The 12501-nt window shown below is 41.3% G+C and overlaps 1 protein-coding gene across 1 annotated transcript in view; it reads left to right on the top strand.

Moving 5' to 3' along the window:
• The window catches only part of LOC132898050 (integrin alpha-X-like), a 267909-nt gene that overhangs the window by 169332 nt on the left and 86076 nt on the right, over window positions 1-12501 (top strand). Inside the window, exons 15-17 of the mRNA XM_060939420.1 lie at window positions 1328-1461; window positions 2097-2239; window positions 2345-2493. Of these exons, the coding sequence (XP_060795403.1) occupies window positions 1328-1461; window positions 2097-2239; window positions 2345-2493 (426 nt within the window). The remainder of the gene's footprint in view (window positions 1-1327; window positions 1462-2096; window positions 2240-2344; window positions 2494-12501) is intronic.

Below are 12501 nucleotides of genomic sequence, written 5' to 3'. Positions count from 1 at the left end.
CCCCATGTCAGTGTGGGTTTCCTCCAGGTGCTTCGGCTTCCCCCACAGTTCAAAGTCATGCGGATTAGGTAAAATACTGAAGTTGCACAAGCCAGTCCATACTTAGTTCTGATCCCAAGGGGACAACTCTCCCCTTCAAAGTCATCTGCATGACTTTGAACTTCAGGGGGGAAAAAAAAAATAATAAATTTATGCCAAATCAAATATGCGGAACAGATCTGCTGTGGCAACCCCCAACAGGAGCAGCTGAAAGAAGTACTAAGGTAAGATAGGCAAAAGAAAATCCCCTAGGATCACTGTTGGTGAATTACAAAAAAACACACACGTTTCCAAGTCTCCAAAACCACCACCTCCATACCAACAGATTTAGAAGGTATGCCAGAGAAGGGGGGGGGGAAGCCTTTTCTGTCAGTTAACCACAAATGTAAGCACCTGGAGTTTGCGAAACACTGCTACAACATTGACTGGAACAGTGTTCTATGGTCTGATGTTTGATTGATTATTCTGAACAAAAGAAAAATTTAAATAAAAAATGCAATAATCAAAACATCGTCAAACAGAATAACGTAGCCACAAGGCAGTAACATAGTTCAGAAAGGATTAGGAAGTAATAACTTATCCAATCCTAACCCTCTATACCACTGCTAATCAAACGTCACTTTCCACCATAATAAACTATATATACACACACAAGAAAACAAGCAACAAACAAAGAAAAAAAAATACCAAGACATACCGACATGTTATAATATCGACCAAATCAAACATACAGACACTTATGCATACACACACATACATCTATACAGTACATACATATACACCTACCTATAACTATATACAAAATACAAGACCAGTCACAGACTTGCTCTCAATTTCATCACCTATATAGTCTGCCTGTCCTCATTCTCAGTTTTAGTAACATGTTTTTATATATATTTTTTTGAAACAGTTTTGTTGGTGCTATTTGAGTTCATTATCCAGACCATTCCACAATTTGATGTAATAAAAAAAAATTGAGCTTTTGGCAATTCACACTAGGGTTTGGTGTAAAATGAAGGAGGGCTATAATGAAAAGAATCCTATCCCAACTGTAAATCATGGTGAAAGTTGTGTGATGTTTTGGGGCTGTTTTTCCTCCAAAATATTTCATCCATTGCAGCCATTTTTTCTTCAGTTATAATTACCTGTATTTAGCAGATAATGTGAAGTATACCAGCATTCATACAAACAAATTAGGTTAAAAGGTAAAGCTGTAGATTTACTAGAGATTCATTATTTTGAAGATCTCTCACAATCAACTTCTGTTACTTTTTTTTTTTTTAAACAGAGAATTATAGGCTCATCTGTGCGCACTGGGCTGCAATTTTTTGGTTTGTCTCTAAGTCGAGCCGCTGTGGATCATAGTGAAGACGAGCTGCTCGATCTTGCTGTCGGTTCCAAAGGAGCAGTCTTACTTTTAAGGTTTGGCATTTCAGATCTGACATGGTAGTGTGTTTTATTCTTGTGTTGAAGATATCAGGTCCAGCATCTTTCACTGTCACTGCTTGGTTTAGAACAGTCTGCAAACTGAAATTCTACCCTCATGAACTTTTCCACATTTTGTCATGGTAGAACTGGGAATTGACATGGACTTACCTGGGAATTTTAACATTTGATTCACACAAGTTGCCTAATATTTGAGGTGACATTTTATTGGGTAATTTAAAAAAAATTGCTTAAGTATTCACCTCCGTGTCAATACTTGGTACCACCGTTAACTGCAAATACAGATGCAAATATTCTTGGAACTGCATCAGCTGGATTGATGTGGCAAAATTGCTCAAGCTCTGATTGGATGGAGGGGTTTGTGAACAGTAATTTCAGTAAGAATTCTAACACATTCCATTTCTCGCTTTGGAACCATTTCCCTGTAGCTATGACAATATCATTAAGATCATTGTCTTTTCAAAAAGTGAACCTCTGCCTAATGTTAAGTTTAGGAACAGTTGTGTGTAGATTCATGACATACAGTGAAATCCATTTCAATTCCAGGTTGTAACACCACAAAATGTGAAAATGCTATTACATTTGTGTGTTGTGTCTTGCATAACGTTTAGATCTAGACCCATTGTGCACTTGTGGAAGGAAGTAACTTACAGTCCATCCAAAATCCCCACCAGAGACAATGACTGCAGGAGTCCTTTGAAAAACACACTAACATTGTGTTTCACTATGAAAGAAACAAATACTGACAAGAAAGGTACCTAAATCTAGCTACAATTTTAAATGCATAACCTATTGGTTACAAAATAAGAAATCTTTGAGTTCATAAACCTTAATGTTGTTGTGATTTCTGTTTGTTTAGACTTTACTGCAAATATAAACTATACATTAAAACTTGATGCCAAACGTCAAAGCTACCGGGCCTACTTTTCAGAGAAAAACCGCGTTCTATTTAACAAGATAGCTATTACGCTGGAGAAGAAATGCAAGCAGCATGAATTTTTTATAGAGGTATTTGAAATGCTCCTTTTAAATGTATTTACTTGCACATGTTTATGATGTACTGATATGACCAAACAGTGATAAGAAAACGTGAAATCTGATAATCAATATATGTGACAATCTCTACCTATGAAATATCTTCAAAACATGCCTAGGTGTAATATATGGACTCAGGGTTTTTTTTAATGGAATTCCTGTCAAAGAATAAAATGAATAAAAATTAAATAAAAATAACTAGAAAATAGCCAGCATACACATGGTGGAAGCTGTTAGGATGCAGGTACTTACTGGTGTAATTGTAGGAAGAAGCGGTGAGCAAACAGGACAAAGCCAAATCACGAAGCAGAAATCATAGTCAGAAGGTAGGTGAGGGTCGGTCGATTGGCAGACAGGGTGACATAGACAAAAGAGGAAGCGTAGACGAAACGAGGATAGCGAGAGTCAATAAAAGTACACCAGGCAGGAAACCTAAAGGCCCGGTCCCACTGGCCGATGGACACAAAACGTATGCAAAAAGGACACAGCGGACGAGCAAAATTTCGGGGGTGGCTCTATCCGTTTTCATCCGCTCCAGAAATGGACAAAATTTGCGAAAATTTGCGAAAACAGAACGGAAAAGAACGGACGTGGGTAGTATATAGCGGGGATGTTAAACGCATGTTCATAGGAAGCCTAGCGGATGAAAGCGGATGGAAGTGGATGGACGTGGATGACAGCTCCGAAGGGGTTACCGGTGATAACTGAGAAGCGGACGCATAGCAGAAAGAGCGGATGCATAGCAGATGAAGGGAATGCATCACGTACGCCTAACGGAAACAAAGGGGATGTTGCGCGGATGTATATCGGATGCAGACCGTTCACTGCGCATGCGGGGGGTATGAATTGCGTCTGCTCCGCGGAAATAAAGGGATGCAGCACGCACGCCGTCAGCATAAAGCGGAAAGACGTGCTGGCGGCTACATCGATACATCTCTACTACTAGATGATTTTCTCCCCCTTTTTATACAAAATATCGATTGTCCGCTAGGTGTCCTTCTACATACTCTAGACATACTCCAGACATCCTAAATATACGAGACACATCCCAGATATAAACGCTTTGTCCGTTTTGAATACTTTATATACGAGATGCATACACTTACATCCTTTCTATTTCCGTGCTACTAACGATGAATAGACGTTTCATGTACCTTATCTTTCCTCCCTCTTTCCGTTTTCAGCTGCAGCGGATGTGAGTTGCGAGGATGCCCAGAGGATGCAGAGAGGATACAGCAGACGTTTAACGGATGATAACGGACATAGAACGTTTGTTGCTCGTATATGTCGCGGATTTACATCGTACACGGCGGAAAGTTCATCCGTTCTAAAAGTTTTGTGCAGCTCAAAACTTTTTGCGCGGATGAAATCACAGTGGACGGATGCTCGATGGATAGAGCGTATGAAGCACGTATGCAATGAGTACACAACGGATGCATAGCGTTTTCCAACGGATGGCAAAGATTTTTTTACGTTTTACATCCTCTTTGCATCCGTAAGTGCAGTGGGACCAGGCCTTAAGGCTCAGTAAGAACTACAAACTCAGAATGATACTTCACACTAAAGTGATGTCAGAGAGGAGCTTAAGTAGCGTTGTGGTAATGAGAAACAGCTGAGTTCAATATTCTGGTGACAGGGGGCGCTGTGAATCCTGGCTGTTGTAGTTCTGAGCGGCCATGTTTGTAGTTCGATGTGCGCTGTTGACTTTAGCGCCTCGACTGACAGATGCAAGATTAGGGTTTTTAATTTTATTTATTACCTCCGCCAAGGAGGTTATGTTTTCGGTAGCGTTGGTTGTTTGTTTGTTGGTTTGTCTGTTAGCAACATTACGGAAAAAGTTATGAACGGATTGCTCTGAAATATTTTCCAGAGGTGGGACTGGGCACAAGTAACAATCCATTAAATTTTGGCGGTGATCCGGATCACCTTCTGGATCCCGGATTTTTTTAAAGGATTCTTGGCGGAGGTCTGCGCTCTCCGAGTGCTTTTCCAGTTTATTGATTGATTTTATTTATTTATTTTTGTGGCACTCCTGTGACTAAGTCTGACTACTTACTTTTAAAACAAGATGCAGTGGTGCTTGAAAGTTTGTGAACCCTTTAGAATTTTCTATATTTCTACATAAATATGACCTTAAACATCAGATTTTCACACAAGTCCTAAAAGTAGATAAAGAGAACCCAGTTAAACAAATGTGACAAAAATATTATACTTGGTCATTTATTTATTGAGGAAAAATGATCCAATATTACATATCTGACTGGCAAAAGTATGTGAACCTTTGCTTTCAGTATCTGATGGGACCCCCTTGTGCAGCAATAACTACAACTAAACGTTTCCAGTAACTGTTGATCAGTCCTGCACATTGGCTTGGAGGAATTTTAGCCCATTCCTCCATACAGAACAGCTTCAACTCCAAGGGCGCGGGAAGTGGGGTGCTGAGGGCGCTGCAGCGCCCTCTACTGGAGTACTGAGGGTGTTGCGCACCCCTACTGAGCAGGGATGAAACATTTTAAATCATTACTAATTTTGCCTGCATGGTTTTCACAGCCTAACTGATATGAGAACGTGTTTTCTGGTAGCGTAGTAAGACCGTTCTCTTTCTGTCTAAAATTGCGCAAAACCCGCTATCTGGCCTCTACAACATGAAAAATGTTCTCAGGGGAGAAACCCCTGAACCCCCGCTTATTCTTACATCACTTTAAAACTGGTTCCGACACCAATGCTTCAGGATATGTTAAAATAATAGTTAGTCTTTAGATCTTTCCATCACCATGTAGTTAAAACAATGTGTTAATGATGGAAAATATTCAGTTAATGTGCCTCAGGAATGGAGCTTCTTCGGAGTCTTCAGACATATCGGCCAAAATCACAGATCACAGGTTGGTTCTGCTTACATGCGTTACATGTAGATTATGGAATGTCGGGTACTGCGCTGCAGCGATGTCAAGGTATCAATCTTAAAGTGCATTATAACGGCATATATATATATATATATATATATATATATATATATATATATATATATATATATAAACCCATGACCCCCATTAACTAGGCCAGTGGTTTTCAAAGTGGGCTGGGGGGCCGCCAGGGGGCGCTAGGGGAGCCTCGTTGGAGGGACGATAACAAAATTGCGAAAAAAATAGACTTTTTTAAAATAATAATTATTAAATATATTGTAATTAGTTTTTTAATCATTATTATAAAATATAATTATTAATAATAATACATCATATCGAAACGTTGTTTGCCATGCTCATCTCTCCGATTGCCTGTGACGTTGCGGTTTGCGCCATTTATCAAGCTGCTTTGCTCCTCAAGCTAGCGTATTGCTAGCGCAAAATGCACAGGTTTTTGAAGAAGAGACCGAAGGAACAAACCAACAGCCCTGCTGTGGAGGACACTGCTGCGAAAAAAACTAAGAAGTCCTGGCCAACTAAAATCCGAAAATATGAAGCAGCATACATTACAGCCATACAGAAAAATGGCCATGATTGCCCGAAATGCGTCCTCTGTCTGGAGACCCTGTCAAACGAGTGCTTAAAACCTTCGAAACTTCAGCGTCACTTGGTACAAAAACATCCGACAGATGCCGAAAAAACAGTAGATTTCTTCAGACGCAAAGAAAAGCATTTGGTCAGGCAATCTGCTGCATTCACCCAGCAAGCTACTGTCCCCAAGTGGGCCCTGAAGGCATAATTTTTAGTCTCGTACCACATTGCTCGTGCTAAAAAACCTCACTCAATTGGAGAAGATTTGATTTTACCAGCCACCAAAGACATTGTCCGAGAATTGCTTGGTGAGGATGCTGCCAAAAAATCGATGCTGTCCCACTCTCTGATAACACCGTGAGCCAACGGATTGGTGACATGGCTCTAGACGTATCTGCTCAGCTGTTGGAGCAGGTGAGAGCCAGCGAATACTTCGCACTAAAGCTGGATGAGAGCACAGATTTATCCAATGAGGCCCAACTGCTTGTGTACATCAGATTTATTTCACATTTGTGAAATAAATTTGTGAAATAGATTTGTGGAGGAAATACTATTTTGTAAAGCACTTGAAAGAAGAACTACTGGGAAAGACATTTTTCAAGTTTTGGACGATTACATCGAGTCTAATGGATTGGACTGGGCCCGTTGTGTGGGGGTGTGTTCAGACAGAGCCGCGGCAATGACTGGGAAGATCAGTGGAGTGACCACTCTCATTAAGCAGAAGGCCCCGCATGTAGTGGCCACACACTGCATGCTCCATCGCGAGGCACTGGTCGCAAAAAGGATGGATAACACAGCACTGCAAAACCCGATAAGGTCACTGAGCTCAAAAATTTTATTGAAACCGATTACGTAAAAATTTTTGAGGTAAGTAACTTAAATTTTTTAAGGTAAGATTTCTTAAAAATTACACTATAGTTACACTTAATTGTAATTTTTAAGAAATCTTACCTTAAAAAATTTAAGTTACTTACCTCAAAAATTTTTACGTAATCGGTTTCAATAAAATTTTTGAGCTCAGTGACCTTATCGGGTTTTGCAGTGAGGAGGTTCTACAGTTTATTGTTCAGTGCGAAAATATTTGTGTTGAAAACATGTTAGTTAATAATATTCAACAAATGTAACATTTACTGACTATTGAATAAAAGTAAGAGAAAACATTCTAAAAGTTGATGTTTCTTTACATATTTTGTAGCATTGTCTGTGGGTTTGCAAAGGGGGTCCCTGGCCAGAAGCTAATGCTGTTTGGGGGGCCTTGGCATGGAAAAGTTTGGGAACCCCTGAACTAGGCTACTTAATATGCAGCATCCCTGACCTAAAATGTGTTCCCGCGTGCCTGTTCAACTCCGGGATGTATGTGGGTTTCCTCCCATGAACTGCTTGCTTCAGGTCCTTCCACAACATTTCAATTGGACTTTGACTTGGCCATTCCAAAACATTAACTTTATCCTTCTTTAACCATTCTTTGGTAGAATGACTTGTATGCTTAGGATCGTTGTCTTGCTGCATGACCCACCTTCTCTTCAGATTCAGTTCATGGACAGGTGTTCTGACATTTTCCTTTAGAATTCATTGGTATAATTCAAAATTCATTGTTCCATCAATGATGGCAAGCCGTCCTGGTCCAGATGCAGCAAAACAGGCCCACCATGTTTCACAGATGGGATAAGGTTCTTATGCTGAAATGCACTGTTTTCCTTTCTCCAAACATAATGCTTCTCATTTAAACCAAAAAGTTCTATTTTGGTCTTATTTTGGTCCACAAAACATTTTTCCAATAGCCTTCTGGCTTGTCCACATGATCTTTAGCAAACTGCAAACGAGCAACAATGTTCTTTTTGGAGAGCAGTGGCTTTCTCCTTGCAACCCTGCCATGCACACCATTGTTGTTCAATGTTCTCCTGATGGTGGACTCATGAACATTAACATTAGCCAATGTGAGAGAGGCCTTCAGTTGCTTAGAAGTTACCCTGGGGTCCTTTGTGACCTCGCCAACTATTACACACCTTGCTCTTGGAGTGATCTTTGTTGGTCGACCACTCCTGGAGAGGGTAACAATGGTCTTGAATTTCCTCCATTTGTACACAATCTGTCTGACTGTGGATTGGTGGAGTCCAAACTCTTTAGAGATGATTTTGTAACCTTTTCCAGCTTGATGAGCATCAACAACACTTTTTTGAGGTCCTCAGAAATCTCCTTTGTTTGTGCCATGATACACTTCCACAAACTTGTGTTGTGAAGACCAGACTTTGATAGATCCCTGTTCTTTAAATAAATCAGGGTGCCCAGTCACACCTGATTGTCATCCCATTGATTGAAAACTCTAATTTCACCTTCAAATTAACTGTGAATCCTAGAGGTTCACATACTTTTGCCACTCACATATATGTAATATTGGATCATCTTCCTCAATAAATAAATGACCAAGTATAATATTTTTGTCTCATTTGTTTAACTGGGTTCTCTGTATCTACTTTTATGACTTGTGTGAAAATCTGATGTTTTAGGTCACATTTATGCAGAAATATAGAAAATTCTAAAGGGTTCACAAACTTTTAAGCGCCACTGTATTCTTTAAAGATGTGAAAATCTGAGAAAATGAAATTTTGTACCATCCGTTTTAGGAAATATTCTAACAATCCTTAGTTAAATAACTATTTCATTCTTGCACTGCTGCTACAGTGGGGCAAAAAAGTATTTAGTCAGCCACCAATTGTGCAAGTTCTCCCACTTAAAAAGATGAGAGAGGCCTGTAATTTTCATCATAGGTACACTTCAACTATGAGAGACAGAATGAGGGGAAAGAATCCAGGAAATCACATTGTAGGATTTTTAATGAATTAATTGGTAAATTCCTCGGTAAAATAAGTATTTGGTCACCTACAAACAAGCAAGTTTTCTGACTCTCATAGACCTGTAACAACTTCAAGAGAACTTCTTTCTTCTCTGTCCTCCACTCGTTACCTGTATTAATAGCACCTGTTTGAACTCGTTATCAGTATAAAAGACACCTGTCCACAACCTCAAACAGTCATACTCCAAACTCCACTATGGCCAAGACCAAAGAGCTGTCAAAGGACACCAGAAACAAAATTGTAGACCTGCACCAGGCTGGGAAGACTGAATCTGCAATAGGTAAGCAGCTTGGTGTGAAGAAATCAACTGTGGGAGCAATTATTAGAAAATGGAAGACATACAAGACCACTGATAATCTCCCTCAATCTGGGGCTCCATGCAAGATCTCACCCCATGGGGTCAAAATGATCACAAGAATGGTGAGCAAAAATCCCAGAACCACATGGGGGGACCTAGTGAATGACCTGCAGAGAGCTGGGACCAAAGTAACAAAGGCTACCATCAGTAACACACTACACCGCCAGGGACTCAAATCCTGCAGTGCCAGACATGTCCCCCTGCTTAAGCCAGTACATGTCCAGGCCCGTCTGAAGTTTGCTAGAGAGCATTAGGATGATCCAGAAGAGGATTGGGAGAATGTCATATGGTCAGATGAAACCAAAATAGAACTTTTTGGTAAAACCTCAACTTGTCGTATTTGGAGGAGAAAAAATGCTGAGTTGCATCCAAAGAACACCATACCTACTGTGAAGCATGGGGGTGGAAACATCATGCTTTGGGGCTGTTTTTCTGCAAAGGGACCAGGATGACTGATCCATGTAAAGGAAAGAATGAATGGGGCCATGTATTGTGAGATTTTGAGTGAAAACCTCCTTCCATCAGCAAGGGCATTGAAGATGAAACGTGGCTGGGTCTTTCAGCATGACAATGATCCCAAACACACCGCCCGGGCAACAAAGGAGTGGCTTTGTAAGAAGCATTTCAAGGTCCTGGAGTGGCCTAGCCAGTCTCCAGATCTCAACCCCATAGAAAATCTTTGGAGGGAGTTGAAAGTCCGTGTTGCCCAGCGACAGCCCCAAAACATCACTGCTCTAGAGGAGATCTGCATGGAAGAATGGGCCAAAATACCAGCAAGTGTGTGAAAACCTTGTGAAGACTTACAGAAAACATTTGACCTCTGTCATTGCCAACAAAGGGTATATAACAAAGTATTGAGATGAACTTTTGTTATTGACCATATACTTATTTTCCACCATAATTTGCAAATAAATTCTTTAAAAATCAGACAATGTGATTTTCTGGATTTTTTTTTCTCATTTTGTCTCTCATAGTTGAGGTATGGAGCACTTGCATGTAACGTCACAGCCAATCCAGATTGTGACAGACGCCATCTTGTTGGTCAAACGCCATATTTCCGCCTTCTACTTCTGGTTCTACTTCTGCTTCTACTTCTACCTTTTCTTCTGGAAAACCCTACTATATACAATTCTACTACAACAGCTGCGGCTACAAGCTCTCCCTACCTGTGCACGTTTTTTATGTTTTTTTGTGTGTATTTTTGCGTGTTGTTCGTCTGTACCGGACTTCAATATCCACTACAACCGTATGGACTTACTGGACATTGGTTTCCAGCAGAAAATGATGGTTTGTAGTGATTTCCATCGCATGCACAACATTCCAGATGAGATAGCGAGACCAGTGGGGTCTCCATGGATTGTTATCGGAAGCAAAGCGAAGGAGGCGGCGTCGGGAGCAGAAGCAAAAACGAGGCTGCAGGCAGAGCCGGCCTGTTGACTAAGCTCAGAAAACAGCCACTCAAATCTCCACTGCCAAGCCTTTACCTCTCCAACGCCAGATCCATGGTAAACAAGACGGACGATTTGGAATTACAGCTGGAATTACCTTATTCTATTCTATAATCGGCTGGTCAGTGCTATACTCAATACTTAAGTGACTTCCCCGTCCAATGAGGATTGTTATTTTCTTGTTTACAAGATGCCACATCTGAGTCGCTGACAAATCCTGAATTTCTGTAAAGATAACTGTCCAGAGATTTATAAGCAGGCAGTGCTTCACCACTGAACAGCGAGGGAAAGTTGATGAGGTAATTATACACATCTGGGTATTCCACCTCTGGCAGTTCAAAATCCACTGACACGGTCATGAAAACTACACTGTGCGATTTTTTCAATCGCGGTATTTAGCTGCTGCTCACACTGTACGAGTGAATCGCAGCACGCAGCTTACTGTTCTCACACTATACGATCTGATGCTCGGATGCGATCTGACTGCTCACACTGTACTTCCATACTTCCAGATTCTTGTGTCCGGAACTGCAACGTGAAGAAGAAGAGGAGACCGGAAGTGCTGCTCAGTGTTTGTTTTCTCTTCCGTATCTGTGTTCGCGCATGTGTAGTGTGACAGGTTGAGGTAAATCGGCTCGTGACACTGCTTCAACAGTGCGATAGCCTCACGATGGGCGACCAGGATTTCAAACATGTTTGATTTTCATCCGATCGATCGGGAGGAGGTCGTGAGGTGTTAATCGCTTGTCGTTACCCCATGTATTGAGGTATTTCACCCACGTGACCAAGTCATGTGATGCTGCCATTTTGGACGGCACGGCTCGAATCAGTTTGAATGCGAGGAAGGCAACAAACGAAAAACATAAAAGAAAAAGGAGCGAGATGCAGAAAACACCTTCACTATCCAGTGACGTAGGGCATTTACAGGGCGAGCAGAGGGAGAGGTATTTGCAAAAATTGAGGTTAGCAGGCTTAGAGAACGACGTTTACCTGCTTCCACCAGGATTGTTCACTGACCCATCGCCATACACAGGTTTGGGCGATTAGAATAGAATATTGAATAGAATATTATTTTCCTTTTGATGAATAAAGTTTATAAATACTACTTATATCATGTCATAGCCGGAGCGCGCCAGCGAGCTCCGGCGCCCGAGCGCGCCAGCGAGCTCCCCCGGCACGCCAGCGAGCGCGCCAGCGAGCTCCCCGGCGCGCTAGCGAGCTCCGGCTATGACATGATATAAGTAGTATTTATAAACTTTATTCATCAAAAGAAAATAATACATGACAAACAGGAGAACAAAATGTCTGCTACATGCAACCCTAGACAAATTAACACTGCCTTGTTTCACTGCTCAGATGGGTTAACAAACACTGACCCATTTACTTTTTGCTATATATTTTATCAAAATTGCGTTGACTGATAAACTAACCTGAAATTAAATGATCACTGCAAAGTCTGGAGTACTCTGTTGGCTCCCAATCCTGTCTCTTCACAGCTGCAATCCATTTGGCCCTCTTGTCTGGGTCAGTAGGAAACCGGTAAAAGGAGCGTCCTGCACGCTGTCCCTGTCTGTTGTGGCAGCCCACAGCACAACAAGCAAACACCATGGTTATTTATAGAGTGCTTACTGACAAATTAATCTATTCTAGGTGTCTGTAACACATTTTTTTCCAAGCTGGTTCTCCCTCTCTGTCTGCAGCGTTAGTATGTAGCTTGCCGTCCAAAACGGCGGACACCGGGGCGTCATGTGACCCTGTGACGTCAGGTGAAATACCTCAATACTACACGATCCGAGACGCACGATTGAGCCAAAAATCGGCCCGAT

This window comes from Neoarius graeffei, chromosome 14, assembly GCF_027579695.1.
Source record: "Neoarius graeffei isolate fNeoGra1 chromosome 14, fNeoGra1.pri, whole genome shotgun sequence".
NCBI lineage: Eukaryota > Metazoa > Chordata > Actinopteri > Siluriformes > Ariidae > Neoarius > Neoarius graeffei.
The sequence above is the reverse complement of the archived record's forward strand: the minus strand, read 5'-3'. Positions and strand labels throughout refer to the sequence as shown.